This window comes from Dufourea novaeangliae, unplaced genomic scaffold (genome assembly GCF_001272555.1).
Source record: "Dufourea novaeangliae isolate 0120121106 unplaced genomic scaffold, ASM127255v1 scaffold64, whole genome shotgun sequence".
Taxonomy (NCBI): domain Eukaryota; kingdom Metazoa; phylum Arthropoda; class Insecta; order Hymenoptera; family Halictidae; genus Dufourea; species Dufourea novaeangliae.
The window spans coordinates 108,356-125,754 of record NW_015373954.1 but is presented as its reverse complement, the minus strand read 5'-3'; the positions used below and the strand labels follow the sequence as shown (position 1 = coordinate 125,754).

At 43.0% G+C, this 17,399-nt stretch overlaps 1 protein-coding gene across 3 annotated transcripts in view; it reads left to right on the top strand.

The window, feature by feature from the left end:
- LOC107186308 (RNA-binding protein Musashi homolog 2) overlaps nucleotides 1-17,399 on the top strand; it is a 161,186-nt gene that overhangs the window by 66,482 nt on the left and 77,305 nt on the right. For all 3 annotated transcript variants that reach the window (XM_015574141.1, XM_015574140.1, XM_015574142.1), the window contains one exon: nucleotides 15,586-15,708. In XM_015574141.1, coding sequence (XP_015429627.1) covers nucleotides 15,653-15,708 — 56 coding nt within the window. In that variant the 5' untranslated portion in view covers nucleotides 15,586-15,652. The remainder of the gene's footprint in view (nucleotides 1-15,585; nucleotides 15,709-17,399) is intronic.

The following is a 17,399-nucleotide window of genomic DNA, read 5'->3' as shown; positions in this document are numbered from 1 at the left end:
CCCCCCCCCCCCCCCCCCCAGTCGGACCGCTGTAAAATTCTGCTCTACCTTTCACCTTGTTCGTCGTTTTTCAGCGGTCTTAATTACCCGACTCTCGTTAGTAGTTTTATTCGCTCGACCATGACTACCCCCCACCCTCGTTTATCGGACGTTTCGAGCCCGCACCACGGGTTTTATATTATATATGTATATATATTTCGTTCGTGACGTCTCATGTCGATTCGCGGCACATTTAATCGCTACACGGGCAATTAAATCGTGTCCACGAACAAAATAATCGGATTCCCATTCGATTTTATTTATTTACTTAATGTATCATTTTTACGACAGATGGTAAAGATAAACGGAGATAAATCCCCATTAGTGTTCAATATTGAAACATTTACGTAAAACAAATATGCAAACCCTGGCCATGTTAATGTGACCACTTGAAAATTTTATAGAAAAACAAACTTTCTTGCTGTTAAATGGAAAAGTATGTATTCATATAAGCCAGAATTAGTACAAAATATTAGGTTAATGTAAAACACAGATCAATATATTCAATTACAATATATTTCAATTACAAAATCATTCGATTATGTCCATCTCTGTTTATTTTATAGTGCCTTAACCTAGACCCGCTGTAAACTTATCCATTCACTGGCACCAAAATTGCGGATGCGTATACTTTCCTCTTTAGTGCTCTATTCGAGACAAATTCATCACAGCTTCCTTTCCAAATTATTCGAGACGACGGAGTCCCCGTTAATTATCCATCCTGACGAGAAAAATGACAGAGAACATCACGAAGAGGATTGTAACACAAAATAGTATCGAACACGACATATAGGGGGTTGGTAGTCGCTTCTTTTTTTTTCATTATTACCGCAATTTTAACCTCCATGGAAAGATTATTCTGCAAAACGTTTTACATTCGTTACAAACTTGTTTGATACACTTATTTATTAACACGTTGAATGCCGCAGGATTATCGTACATTTCAGCCACAGCGCCAAAGTGAAATTTTCGTTACACAGAGTGTAGAAGTATAAAATTATTAAAGTCAACTATGTTATCATACTTTTGGCATTTAGTTGGTAGAAATTTACCGATTTATGGTCCAATATTAATAATATCGAAACTAGAGTGGGGGTCATCGGTGACCGGTGTTAATACAGTGATTCTTTAAATATTTAGATTGCATTCGTTAAGAAACGCATATAACTAGGTTGCCTATTGCTACTGTGGGTTTGTAAAGTAACACGTTACACGTTAATGGAAGAAAAGTGGTCGCTTCTCTCGGTCGTCCATAAAAGTCGTCGACGGCGTTCGATCTTGCCACGGAATCGCCGATAACGTGCTTAGCCTCGACAGTAAACGCCATGTCAATTACCGACACGGCGAGCCTGGTCGGATAATCTGTCCGACAAAAGTCGGTCGAGACGTTATTCCGTTACCAACGTTTATCCGACGTTTCTCGGTAACGATCGCGAACGCTCGCTCTCTGAGGCGTTCACCTTTAATACGTTTTGGCTCCGTCGACACCGCGAATCGAAGATCGCGATCTCGCCTTGTCGATGCTCGCCAAGGAGGGCCACATCTTCGAGGCAAACCGTTCTCCATCGAAGTGGACGTAGTAGAGGAATTTTCAGAGAAGTTACAAGTACCGTGTCGATTCCTTTTCCGTCGTATTGGAAATTAGTGAAATCGGTAGAATTGGCAGGAGTTTTGTATGTAATAATAATATTATGTAAGAACATATTTATATATGCGATTTAATACGAGGAAAGATGTTATTAACCCTCGAATGGTAAGGTGTGGCTGAATCCGACTCGAGCTCTTTTTTGCAGATTTTCAGACGGGTAAAGAAAGTTATGATTTTGATCTTGTATTTTTTTATTTTTATTTATATAATAGGGTATAATAATTGTGTTATGTAACATATAAGTATTAAACGTTTATACTCTTTCATTTCCCAAGTGCATAATTATATAATATTATTATTGTATAATATTGTAACATTAGTGAACGTTTCGGAGCATAACGAACCGAGTGACGGCGGAATCAGAGGGGTCAAAGAAGTAGGATATCATGGGAGCATCGACAGAGGCTAAGCCAATTTGCAGACGGAACGAAAGAGAGAGGGGTCACACTCGGGAAATCCATTAAAGTCGCTGGCTTAATCGTTTTTTGCGAGAGTGGAAGGGGGAAGGAGCCAGACAAGACAGTCTGGGAGACGCGTAAGCGGTTGGTGGTAAGCGAACCGTGACCAACGAGAAACCGAGCCCATTCTGGTTCGCCCACGTGCTCGTTTCGTTCGCTTTTTTGCGGCGGTACACTTCACCAACCGACGCTGTTGGCAAACTGTATTTTGTCTCCATTACCATTGTTTTATAATATCACCAACGAGGTATAAGAATAGACTTTTTCATCTTATGAGAATGGGATGGCCCATCTAACCTGTAGTACCGACACCTTAAAAAGCCTGTGATTTTACCGACCTCTAGAGAACGGTGAATCTGCGGTGGGTAGTGGAACTAAAATGAAAATGGGTCGATGTCGCCCCAGAAAAGTGGTCCGAAAAACTACATTACATGAAATGTCTACTCCTATACCTCGTCTGTGATAATATCTATTTGCTACAATCGAAATGTGAAGTGATTCCTTCTAGATTAATTAGTCGGAATGAGAGATTCCTGGGATGATTTGGAGAAATTTTTTCCTTAGCAAAAATGTTATCCGAGGCTTTGTTAACGAGATATTAACGAAAAACTCCGACCAATCAGAGCGCGCGTCTGTCGGCCGAGCTTCCGCGATAGAGTTGACCACGCGTTGCGATTGGTAGCCAACGCTACCGCGGAAGCTCGGCCGACAGACGCGCGCTCTGATTGGTCGGGGTTTTTCGTTGATATCTCGTTAACAAAGCCTCGGAGAACATTTTTGCTAAGGAAAAAGTTGCTCCAAATCACCTCAAGAACCCATTTCCGGGAGTCGAAGCTGTTTTGGGACACCCTGTATATGTGCGTTGATTACTCCCTGGCGATGCTGAGTTGCATAAAACATCGGTGTGGCACACGCGGCGCTGTTGCATCGCCGTCGGCGCAACCGATACGGTGATGTAAATAGTAAAGGGGATTTACGACTTCCTAGGTGGAAGGCAGATAGAGAAAGTGTACGGGTTTCGCGAGTCGACAGCCGGCCGTTTATAGTCACCGTCGGTCGCGAGCCCACCGTGTTCTCGATTCGTCTTAACGACTATAACATTCGACGACGTATCGTGGATTTCCGGCATCGGACATAGCTCGTGCCAGGCTGCTCGCTCCGATGTGCCTCGAATATACACCAATTACTCCGTACGACTTTCGGTAAACCGTGTTTGGTTAACTCATTCGTGACGGGCATTAATCGTTTTTCCGATCCCGTGGCCTGGAAAAAAGAATTCGTTTTTTTATGTTTTTAGGATCAATATGTCATTATAAGTATTCCAAAAGACGTTTAATAATAGAAAATGTCTTTTTTTTTTAATTACATTTTTTAATGAGAATTATACCTTTGTGAATATTTCTGAAAGTACAATAAAGTAAACTGGAAATCAGTTGCAATGCCTGTAATATATAGATATGCTTATAATATTTAAAAATATTTTTCTTTTTTCATATAAAATGGCGGTACTGGTCGCTAGGTTCGAACTGAAACAAAGAACAAGAATATTTCATTTTCTAGAAGAAATTCACTGGGAAAGTACATAGAACTTTTTGAAAATGTTTTGTTAAAATGTTATTTTAACGATTTTTGCCAAAACGTGTTTCATACGAAAACGTCTGTAAAAACACAAGCTTTCGAGATATTAAAAAATTCGTACGTATTTCCCGAGGAAATTTCTTCTAGAAAATGAAAAATTCTTTTTGATTTTATTGTTAGTTTAAACCTAGCGACGAAAATCCTAGTCTTCCAGCTTTCGAAAAATAACCAAGAGAGAAAGAGCACTGAACGAACATTTAACCTTTATTTTCCGATACTGTCCAGGGTAGTAGTAGCCTTCACACCTTTCATCGACGAGAACGGATACGCTCCACGTCGAAACCAGTTTATATCTCCGAGCTTATTCCCGCGAGAACGGTCACTTTCGTTCGACGTACATACGGTTATTTTTCACCTGGCGGCCACTCAACCGGGAAAACTAGCCCGTACTATCGCCGTCTCATCTCGACAAAAAAGGGGTGGAAATTCCCGTGGAAAATATTCCCAGTGTTCCTCCAAACATCCCTGGCGACGCGCCAAACTTCATTCCTCGCACGTTGCAGATCGTTTGAGAACCAGGGTGTTGGAGGGGGATCGTCCGTAGAGATCCGTTTAACGAGAAAGTTACCGAGCACGTTGAATATTCATGTTAATCGATCACTTCGAATGAAATTGTCGCGTACCCGATAAATTGGTCGAATCGATTAGCGACGCGTGCCGAAAGGAAGAAAACACACGTTGCCTGGCGCAACAGAATTGATTTCGCTCGATGATGGGGGCCAGAGAACAAGCCATCCAAACGTTTCTAACCCAGATTTCGAGCGCCACGCGAACCGGAAGACGAGCACTCGCGAGGGCTCCCTGGCGCGAGATCCTTTTCGCTTTTTCTCATGATTTTCCTTCTTTTTTTTTTTTTTTTGTGGCCTGCTTTTGACCTTTTTCCTCCGTCGTATATTCATCCTCCACCTGGAAAACCCGCGGACCGAGAGATCTTTCCAGGACCCTTTCGCGGTATTTTCCATTTTTCAACAGACTGACCCTGGTCGCGTGCTACTACTCGCTATCTCGATCGGTAGATCTATAACGGTTCCAGGAAGATATTGGTATTTTTCCTCTTCCCAAGAGCGTTGGAACGATATCTGGAAAAATAATTAATATTTTTCAAAAATTACAAAACAAGATTATAGTATGTCTAAGACAGTACAACACAGTTACCTAAGATAATGCATAATCCCCTTGATTTTCAAGTGCAGACTCCTCTCGATTATCGTTCCAACGCTCCTGTGAAATAGACTGTACATAGTCGACGGTGGAAATTTCGAGGAACCAGAGAGGAAATAAGCGCCCTCGCGTCTCTACCTACATAATTCGAATTCTCGCAGATAACGCTCTGTCTCGTAAAAAGCCTGCAGTAAAGTCGGTTCTGGTGGTGTAGGGCCCCTAAGAAACACCGGTACTCGAACAGAACCGGTCGTAAAATGTTCGACGATCCTTCCAGGAGATCGTCGTGTGACCCGTGGCGAACCTACGTGGCGAACGCAGAAATTTCCCCCATGATCGATAACGCGGTCCGATAGATAGGAACGATAATTGCCCGACTGGTCTCGGGAGGCGAGCTGTATCGACAGTGGGAGGGGTGGTTCACGGTCATAAAAATTCATTCTGACGGAAGGCACACAGAGAGAGGGGTTCGAAGCAATCCCTTGAATCCTGTTTGCATCGACTAGGTGCGAAACGTAAACGATAACGACGAACGAAACGAATGAGAAACGAGATACCGTTGGGGAACAGGATCGACCGACCGGCTTGGACACACCATCGTGCTTTACGGACTTTATTAATTCTTAGCTTCGTAATTGGAATACCCTCGAATTAATTGGCGCGATTAAACGGTCGAACTCGACGGTGCCCGGCACGAAAACGAACGAAACTCACCCTTCTACTTCTACTCGCCAGGCTGGAACTCGTGGAAATTCATTCGACGTCGTTTTAATGTCGAATCCCCTTTGACCGGGGTCGACGAAACGTTCTCACGAGGACGAAATTTTTTTTTGGTCTTACTGTTCAGTGTTTCCGTACCTTTTTTGAATCACGAGCCATCTGAACGCATCGAAAAATCTCGACGGCAGCCCCCTAGCATACCTGGGTAAATGTTAAGCGAAACGATAACAAGAAATTATTTATTTTCCGAACTTTATTTTCAATTCTGTTATTGGATCATGATAGTATTATCGATTCGTTTGGAATGATAGGAATTTCGAATAATGAATTATTTTGTTATTTTTGTGTTTCCAATTTGGCAAAAGAAATAATATTCAAAATAATATGGAACAACTAGATTTTATTTTGAGAAATATTTATTTCACATGTATATCGATTCTTTACAGAAAATTGCGGTAATGAAAGTCAATGATTTTTTAATTGCCCCTTGAAATATTCAAATTGCACCCCGGCGGGACGTAAACCCACATTGACAGACGCTACCTTAGAGGAACTGAAGGATCCTAAGAAATTTCGTTTTTTCTACGTGTCATTCGTAGGACGCAGCCGCCCAGATATTAACGGATCGGAGATTTGGAGAAACATCTATCATGCGTTCGCGCGTATCGGGCGAATACGTGACTTTTAACTGCACTTCGAAGCGCGTTACACGTTTAATTAAGCCTCCGATCAGCTAGCTTCGGAAAAATCGAACGCGATAAAACGGGCGCCGACAAATAACCGGCTGAGTGGGAATTATTATCCTGTTATTTCATTAATTGTCACGAAACAAATTATTGCGTACGATCGTCGAGTCACGTACAGTTACTGATTTTTTTTGCACGAAATTCGCTATCAGCGTTATCGACGGTCGCTCCTCGTTATTTCGTGAATTTCGGGAATAATCTACAAATTGTTTTTCGCACGTGGACGCTCGTTTGCTTTTTGGTATTTAATCTCTCGAAGTTGGTGGAGGGGATCTCTACCATGTGTGTAGATCGGGGATGTTCGATTGACTTTAAAAATCAATTCTCGAATCGGTAGCCGAATCGAATTTTGAGAATCGATTCTCTGAAAAAATTGAAACCAAAAAATCGATTGTTCAATGGAATCATGAGAATCGATTGTTGAATCCAATCATGAGTCGATTCCCTTAAAAATCGAGACCAAAAAAAAATATTGAGAATCGATTCTCTTAAGAATTGAAACCAAAAAAAAATTCTCGATTTTCAGAGTAAAGAATCGATCCGCTGAAAAGACAAACAGTACAGAATCGATTCAAAGGATCAATTTCTTAATCAAAAGAAATGATTTTTTGATGTATCGAATCGAACATGCCTGATGTGGATCGACGTTTCTCGTGTCTCTGTGAACACACGGCTTGACGCGGTTGAACTTCGGCCAAGGGTCCGGAAGTTTTGTTGGAATGTTACCAAAAGGAGCCTCGGTGAAAGAGGGACAGTCATCCTGGCGCCCGTGCAACCTCGTTCGTGGAACGACGAGAAAATAAAAACAGAGGGAAAGCCAAGCTGCCTCGACGACCACCGTCACGAATTTGCATCGCAAACGGTCACGGCTCGCGATTTTCTCTCGAGGGCTTCCCGCAAGCTGCTGCTCGATCCTCCGCCAGCGTTTCGCTCTCGACGATCCTTCCGCGTTGCGCCTCTCGATTCTTGGAAACGGATTCCTTAGTGGATTCGTCGATCAGGACCTACGACACCCGTGTCGTCTCTATCAGAAATCGACAAAGCAGTCTTTTATGGTTGGAATCGACTTGATTGCATTGGAACAGATAACAGGGTCTTCGACCAGTCGAAGGATCAAGGATCGGTACTTCTCTAGCCTGAGAAATTTCATTGCGATTTATTAGAAGTCACGAACCCTTCTTCGTCCTTTTAACACTTTTATTGTCACGTCAGCCAGGGCTGGATTAAGACATTTAGAGGCCCTTAAGAGATTTTGGTACTACGTACAGTGGCTGGCAAAAGTTTCCGGTGAAAGTGTATTTCCATCATACCTCTGTCATAAATTTTGTCAGGCCCGTATTTGGCAGAAACAGGAGAATTATTCTTATGCAAAGGAATTTTTAATATCACCGAATCTGAAGAAGCAATGTAGCCTCGATATGGGTGTATATCGAGAGTTCATTCGTATTATTTATTTTTTCATTTAAGTAAGTTGGTTAATTTAAATGTTGTAAATCTTAGAAATTACGATTAGGAAACTTGTACGTTTCAGAAATGACACAACAAAGGTACCTTGAGGTTTCGACCAGAGTCGTTTATACTAGAATACTCTTGGAGTGCAAACTGTTAGAAACTTAAATGCGTGTCTGTCTACGTACGGCATTTTTCACTGTGGCAGTCGTACGTGTTAATTGCTCTAAAATATCCATCCGTGTCTCGGCACGTAAATCGTTTTTCGAACAACAAACATCGCAAACCACGAACGCGTGTTGAGCATTTACCAGCGCAAAACGGGGGGTGAACTCGATTATGTAAATATTCCAGGGCGTACAAACTATGGCGTTATGACGCATTAATAATCGTGTTACTTAATGGGTAACGACCTTTAGAGATTGAGTCATCGATTGGCGATAATTAATTGTATTAAATTTCCGCGGAAAAGCCGCTACAAAATGGAGGACTCGGGGTATGGGAATCGAGCATACGCCGTCGAATTGCCGCAATATCAGCCCTCTTCAGCTCTAAAGGCTCGACCTTACGTTGTAACGTAAATATTGGCGGTGAGCTTCGATCGACTCGAGGGAACCTCGAAGGTTCATCTAGAGCACGCGGGAAGCATACGAAGATAAACTCGCGTGTTGTACCCTCCGGACCATCTAGAATTCTCAAGACAACTGTGTCATCTGTTCGATCTATTTCACGTATTTCAACTATTTCATCCGTTTCTCCGGTTTCATCTCTGGGAGAGAGAGTAATCGTTTCAACTGACCTCGGACCACGTCCTCGCCTCGACAATTCACATATAGGATAAACGCACCAATGAATGAACATTTAAGAGGGTACATAGGTACTAGACAGTTAAAATAAACCGTTTCTTATGAGTTAGATTGTAGAGGGAGTTATAACTCAAACCATATGCTCATTTAACAATTCTTTCATAGGAATGTACAGACTGCTCTCGATTATTGCCAAGCTTATTCTACACGATCATTGTCCAGACGTTACAAAATAATTTTTAATACATACTATCTGGAAGTTATAGGTGCTCGAATTGATGACCCTCAACTCCAATACAGCGATTTTAATACAGTGATTATTTTGTAAATATCTCGTTAACTATTAGGTTTAGGAAATACGAAGGTCGACACATTTTGGTGGACTCGGTTACCCATCACTGATATAAGATGTGCCCCTTGATGCCATTTAAATTACACGCCTCAAAATTTTCATAAAGTGTACCGTTAAGTTATTAGATTTAGAGGTGATCAAGTTATCTGAGACACCCTGTATTTTTATTGGTGTCGTCCACCCTGTAACGTCTACGGATCGAAGAAAAAGCGACGAGATCTCGAAGTCTCGTGATTGTTGCTCGATCGACACCACCAGGAGAACGTCAAGACGGTTTCCTGGCGGGATTCTAGACTATTCGTGGCTACGACAAGCCCCCACGTTCGTCCTCGAGGGGTGGTGGTCGTCGGTTGGCTCGGCGCAGGTTGTTCGATGGTGGGCACCTCGGATGTCCCCCAGGAACGAGTCGATACCCGAGACCGTGGCCAGAAAACTTGGCGCTATTCCCTTCGCAATCCGAATCTTATTCTTCCGTCGACTTCGATTCGACCGTCCGGTCGCGAGTAACCGGAATCATTTTCATTTATGAGTACGAGACGATGGAACGAGAAGAATAAACGTAACGAGTCCGAAGAAATATTTTAACTTTAATGCCCAGACCTTTAGATCGTTACTTTCAAATTAATGGATTGATACAACGCTCTGTATCTTGGTATTATTGAAGTCGAAAATATCGATATTAAACAGTCCTATTTTTGTTTCATTTTTTTAAGGAAATATTTAAATTTTTGAACTGACAATTATTTCTGTTTATCCAATTTGTCAGAATAAGCTGTTTGGGGTACTTCGATTGCTCAATAACCGTGAAAATTTCGATTTACCCACACAAGGGTTTAGCCATCTCAGAGTCGCTGCCCGATGTGCCGCGAATCGAGGGATTTGGAAGTTCGAAGACTTTCATTTGGCTATTTTCACCACACCGGGTATCTTCTATTTCCGAACCCAGAGAGGGGGGGGGCGATCAGATGTTTCATTTGGACAGGTGCCAGTTTTCCTACGGTCGCTATGTCTATAATAAGAATGGAATTATCAAGATGTTGCGATACATTAATTTCTCCCATGTGTACCTATCTACCTATCACATTGAATCATCTCGCGTTTATGCAACACGAGCCCCCGTTTTTGCCTGCTGGCTTCCTTGCACCGACGTGTGCTGTCGGAAAATGCTCGTACGTAACAAAATAGCCGGAGCAGACGGCAGAGACGATTTAAAAAAAAAAAAAAAAAGCAAGGAAAAAAGAACCGGGAGCCGGATTATCCCCAATTAGCCCGAATACGTTCGCTCGGCGGCCGATTCATTTTTTAACGACACACATACACACGTGTGTATATGTACCATGGACGAGGGGGAGAATCGGTTTTTCATTGGTGAATTTGCCGCATCGATTTTCCTCGAGTCTACAAGGATGTTAATTAACCCGAGAGAGAAAGAGCGTGACGTTCTCTCTGTGCGTCGTGTGTGTGTGTGTGTTCGACTCGACGAAGTTGACTCCTACCACCGGAAGTTCCCGGGTGGCCCCGACGAGAATTCACGCGAGCGAGTTACAAACCGAGTTATGAGGAATTCGAGGTATCGCCGTGAATCCGCGCGCGGAGAACCGGGATCAGTCTGGAAACTTTCCGGTCCCTTTCTTCGCCCTGTTTCTCCCTTAACGAAGACACTGATATATGGTGTTTCACGCGATCGAATCAACGATCGATTGTACCACCGTTCGTTTGAGTAAACGTGGATCCCGTTTAGGGGATATGGGATCCCCCGATTTAGACGGTTTTTGGAATTCAAAAAATCTCAAAATATGAGTGCAACTAATCGTGGAGAATTTTGGGATTTTTTTTGGGAAACTATGAATTACTTTTTAAACAACGTGAAAATGGAAAAATAAACAGAATATGAATGTTTGGAAGCCATCCCAACTTTCAAACTCTCATGGAGTCTTTACTGTTTTATGAAACGGTGTTGTGTATTTATTCTGTTTATGTTTATATTTTTGAGTTGTGTACAAAGTAATCCACGTCTTTAAATAATCCCGAAATTCCCGGGATTAATTATATTGAATGTCGAGATTTTTATAATTCCAGAAACAATCTGGATTGGATTCCCTAATGACGATAGGGCGAATGGAAAATTGATGAACGTTCGTTCGACGTGTACCTGCTCGGAGTTCGTCGCGAAACGATCGACGAGTCGTCGATCATCTCTCGAAATCGAGCACGCGAGTTACCAACCGATCGATCGATCGATGAACCGTGACGGGAACAAAGAATTCTCCCTGCCCCATCCCCGTGTCGCCGAAGATAATACCTGGAAAACGCGAATCCGTCGCGCGGCCCTTATCAGCGACGCGCGCGAACCGACAAACAATGGCGGCAGACAATGGCCGTCGATCGATGACAACGGATTTCGTTGTGGCTGTCGCTTTCTCCGACTGTGCGGTGTGCTGAGTCCTCGTCGTTTCTCGAGTTCCCGGCGGTTTTCGCGGCGTTTCCCGATGTTCCCACTAATTAAGGTGGCTTCCGCGTTTGGTATCGTATCTAACTGGGGTTCCACGTTTTTTTTTTTTTTTTTTTTTTTTTTTTTTTAATTTTAGCATCTCTATTAATACAGATGATAAGGAGAAACGGAGATTGTTGAAACGCGGTTATAGTCAAGTCGAGGTTTATAGCAATCGAGGCGTTTATGGCAGGAAATTTCCTTTTGTTTCCGAATTGCCGTTAGACGTCGACGATGACCATAACCTGGGGTTTTTGGACAGCTAAAAAACACGTGTAGGACACTAGAATATTTTTATTGACTTACGGTTTTTCCTTGCCACCGATTCTAAGAATTTCAGGTATACTTCGAGAAGGAGAACTTCGACGCATCGTTCTACCTTCCACAATTACAGACAAATTTTGCCACACCCACACCAACTCAGAACACCAATCATGTACAAATACATCCACCACTCCAACACACTATTCATGCAATACAAACCTGTAGACATTTTCCGTACCACAACTTGTCATTCTGCGTCCAACATCAATAGAGTCCACTTGACCAGTGTCATTCATTCATTACAAATATCCTGATAATATTAATTTATTTTTCGGGAAGCGACGTTCGCGAAATATTCCAACTTAACCATTTTCGTGAACACCTCGCAACAGAGATAAATCCCCATTAGTGTAGAAAGGTATCAATGCTGAAATAGTTACATAAAATGCACATATGTTTGTAACGGACAAGCCACGTATTTTCGAAAATTTTACGAGCCGAATTTCTGAAGCTGCATATGCTAATACCAAAAAAGTCTAGGCAAGTGCAATAAGAGTTCGCAGTATCACGTATGCGGTTTATTGGGTCTGAATTAGCCATTGATTTATTGTATAACTATATGGGTGAAAAGTTTGTGTGAATCCGATCGGTCTCGTGCGGGCATTACTTTCCACTTTACCAATTTAATTTGAATGATTATTTTAATCTACTTCAGAATATTTAAATTGAATAAGAATTTACAAGTGAGTACAAAAAACAAAAATTGTTTTTCCTTATTGTCTCCCAGAGGATACCACCGAAACGCATTGAAACCTAAGTTTGCATTCGTTTTAATAGTTCTAAACATTACTGCGATTATGCAGCACTTCCTTGTGGAAATACTATGAAGTCTCATTTTAGGCGCATGTCTCATATCGGTGCCCGTTACTCTAAAATATCAGAGGAACGAATAATAATCGGCAACCGGGTCAATGGTTGGAACGAGTCGACGATAATTTGCAACCAAGCCTTCATCCGCTAATCAAGGATTTAATCCCTTCACCGAAGAAGACAGTCACCCGCCGCGACCGCTATTGAAATTCTCGCGAAATTTGGGGATGATCCCCCCCTCTCCCCACGCCCCCTTCCCCGTTCATTATGACGCGAAATAGAGCAATCGGGCAAATAATTTTCTCATTAGCCGGTTAATTTGGACCACGCTGAGAAACATTCCAGCCACTCTGGAATTTGCATATACAGTTTCTGCTCACCCCCTCCCCCTACCCCCTCACACGGCCTTCTTGAATTACGTGGGCCCTGCGGAAATGTTTATGCGAAAACCAGTTATTTACCGTGTTCTGGCCACGCTGTCGAATGACAACGAATAAAAAGGGGCATTACACGATTTCAGAATGTTAAAATATTATTCTGCATCATTTATACGTTACGTAGTATACACAAAAATACAAAAAGAAATATTTTTTTGGCGATTTTTAAATAATTCAGGAACGATAGGGTTCGAACAATTTTTTACTGCCGATCGGCAAGAAATGTTGCGGACATTGTCACTAAAGTGATAAAGTGTGCGTCTGCTGTACTAAAAAAAATGCAGTTAGCGGGTGATATCGTCGCTGCTCTAATTCTTTGAAGGAGGCCGTAATTACAAAAATGTTCACCATTAACCCTTTGCACTCCACTGGCGTTGCTGCGTCGCTCCTGTAAAATACAAGTAAGTTGTGTGTTATTACAATACAAACTAAACACTAACTAATCAAAATTGTATTTAGTAAATTTTATAAATCGTTATCAGGGAAGCATCACTTACATGTTTCGAAACAGACACAAGAACGGTACCTTTAGGTTTCCAGTCATTTAGAATAAAAGTGTCTTGGAGTGCAAAGGGTTAACGTGCCAGGAGACAATGCTCTCGCCTGGAACGACGAATCGGGATCATTTTCGAAAACCAGGCCTGTGTACGAGGGATCGCTGGAGAAAGAAAAAAAAGAAGAACAGGTTTCCATCGTTTATCGTGGTTCGAGGAGCAGGCGTCGATTCACCGGTGACGATCGTTATCGTTTCGAAATAGAATCTCGTTACGATTTTAACGCGATATCGATCGGGGTCCGAACGGAGAACAATGGACCCGCGCACGAGACCAGCCCGAAGCATCGTCGAGAAAGCAGATCCTCTCGGTAACAATTCCCTCCCCCTTATTTTTTACCCCTCTCCCCTGTATCTTTGTCTCTCCTTTCGACAGTGTTCTCCACTCGATTTTTCCACCTGTCAGTCTTCCATCTATTACTCTACGACCGGTTTACTCTTCGTCGTTCATTCGCTTTGCTCGCTCTTCACTGTCGTTCAATTCTCATCGCTGTAATTCGTAACCCTCTGTGATAACAATAATAGGTACACGTATACGACGAGTAAATTCGATTTCCCTTAGGGAAACAAGTAACGTAGCAGCTTCCTACCGTTTAGTCTAAGGAATTACTGAAATTTATACCAAAGTAACATTCGGTGCAACATTTCTTACAGTACTTGAAATGAATTCACCAAGTGGTAGAAGGCTCCTATGCTATATTTTCCTCTAGCGGAAGCCGAGTTTACTCGTGAGGGTATGTAACGAATGACCATCTTCACGGTCAACTGTTTCGGGGATGGTCGAAAGAGGATCAGAATGAAGGAGGGAACTAGCCGGCGAATTGTAAGTCGCGATTTAGAGGGGAAGGAAGCTTCGTGTAGTGAGTGAAGGATGGGATGAAAGTAGGCGAGAGAAGGTTTCGAGAAGAAGGATGTAGAAAGGGACTGATAGTGAGGAAGAGGGTGGTGGGACAGGGTGAGTCTGGTGGGAGTCCATTAACGAGTGCCGTTTTCATACCTCTTCCATGCCATCCCCTTCTCTCTCTTTCTCTTCTTCTTCCATCTCTTGGTCTCATTCAGCAACCGCTCCTCACCCTCTTATATCTCGTCTCTCTTGCTGTTTGAAAGAGCACCCACCAGCACAATAGATCGTTCATTACCGATACCGGGTGCCGCCGGTGCGAGGCGCAGCCTCCGACCGAAAGTAGAAAGATAATAATGCGAGGAAAGGCAGCAGCCAGAACGAGTCGAAGGCGCGCAAATTCTCCACCCAACCACCCCTCCTCTCGCACCTACGCGACTCTATATTCCACCGACTGTGCCCTCGAATGGTAAATGGTAAAATGTATCGCGAAGGAGGTTCGCTGTGACTGCAGGGCGACAAGTCACAGTTCCTCGACTCGACCCCTAAACGACGAATGCACGCGTGTGTGTCGCTCCGGTGTGAAACGGGGATACGAACACTTGAATTCATCGATAATTCTTTCGAAATCGCGGGGTACGATATGCAGTAGATTCTCGATAAATGCTCAGGAAGATCTGTACGTTAAATGCTTCTGCTTTATCATCCTTCCTTTCAAACATCGTTCTCCTTCACTCGAATCGACTAGAAACGATCAGAGTCCAGGATACAGTAAATCATCGATGAGTGTTCGAAGGGTCCTTGGCACTTGGAGTCCCCCCCCCCTTCCTATGGAATCAGTCAAACACCCAGTGATGGGGATGAAGTCTGACCACGCAAGAACCTTCGAACACTCATCGATGATTTACTGTACTGATTTTAACCTTTGCAAAAGACAAAGGCGACCTGCCGAGAATCGGCCTGAAATTCATGGGGTACGGAAATAGTTGTAACTCTACGATAATTGTTCCAAAAGTAGATCCGAGTTTCGAGCATTAATCGAAGATTTACTGTACCTACACGCGGGAGGAACTCGCGGAAGTTAACTTGGCGCTCTCCTGGTCTGATTCCAGCGACTCGTCGCGACTTTAAAGAGCACCTGAAGTGACAGGAGGGACAAGGCGCAGCCGCGACCACCCGATGGCGGCCGCGAGCTTTCCACCGAACTTCTCGAACGTCGGCATCCTGGAGAACTGGTAAGTGACTACGTAACACGCCTGTCACCGCCTTCGGATTACAACTAGAAGCCTCTTAAAAGTCTGGAAAAGCATCGTTAACGGCTTCAGGTTGCCACGATATACCTAACCGATACACTCGAACTCTTCGAGGTAACCCGTGCAGACGGCCCGGGTTCCTAGAAAGGTAAACACTTTCGCTGGTCTCTCGAACAGCTTTATATCAAAGATAATAAATATTTACATAGGTAGTACCATCAATTTTGGTCGAATGCCCCCGGCAGAAAGAGCGAAAAAATTTCCTTTATACCATTACCTTGATCCTTTTCAAGTATATACCCTAAGCCCTGTAGCTAGCGCGACAGTTTCCTGTCAGAAGTCACACTTGCAACATTGTGCCACGACGACTTTCAGAAATCATAACTTTCTATAAGACGTGACTACAATCTAGCGTAATATAGTATCGTATAAAAAGTGTAGTTAATTAGTAGCCAACATATATTTATACATCAATAATTGTAAAATATAAATCCTGCAATCTGTCATTTTGACGGGTTGTGTCAATCGGTGATAATAACCCGGGCCGAGTGCACACTGCCAAAGTACAAACGAACCCGTAGTGTCCCGTTGGAAGCTTCGTTGGAACTAGATCTCTAGATCCGTAGTGCATGCTGTCTAGTGTCTGTAACGGGCGCGTCTACTAACGGAGCAAACTCGCAACGAGACGAGTCCCACAGCGGGATCCTCTTTGCAACGAATTTTCCGTGAACATTTTCCTCCCGAAAGGGTTCACCGAGAGCAGGTTGACGGGGAGACGGTTCCGTTGACGTCCAAGTGGCCCCGCTACGCGTATCAGAGGAATTCGTGTCAACGATCGTGCATGCAGCGATGCACCGTGAATCACGAAACTCGTGGACAACGCTTGGATTTTCCAAAGAAATGAAAACCACAGTTGTTTGCTCAGCCATCGAGGACGACCATAACTATTGTCCACACTCGGACGGATTTACGATCCTCTTTCACCAATTGTTTCGCCGAAAGGTCACTTTCGAATGGACCACCTTTTTATCGAATCTTCGACCTCGTTTCGAAACGGGCCAGATAATCGTGAGTTGATTTTTGAGATCACAGTTTGCCAGCGGAAGATAACGTAGAAGGGAGTTGAACTTGAATGTTTGCTATTCACTTGGTTGTTTAACACTAGAATTACCTAACCCTTTGAAATGACGGAATTTGGATTCGTTATTTTGCAATTATTAAAATTATTAAAGGGTTTGCATAGGTATTCTGGGCAATCTTGAATTCATTATATATTTTATATGACACTACATTAGACTATACTGTAGATATCGGTGTATTTCATAATTTAATTCAGCGTACATTCAACGGTAGTTCTAGTGTTAACCATTCTCTCGATTTTGGTAACCAGAAGAATCTGCAATTTTCGAAATTCTGAAGAAGTTCGCCTGGTTTAGAGGAGATTTGACCGTATATCAATTAATCCACTGTTGATACAAGTCTAAACTGAACGGGAAGGGATATCAACGAATCTCTCTCGCGAGTTTCGTGTTCTGTCCAATCAATTCTCCTCTCGCGACATTCGTTACCACTCGATCGTCGATATCTCCCAGACTTTCCCTTATTTCTCTTCCCTCTACGGTGCGCAATTATCTTCAATCCCTCCCCTCGGTCATTCTTGATCCGAAGCCAAA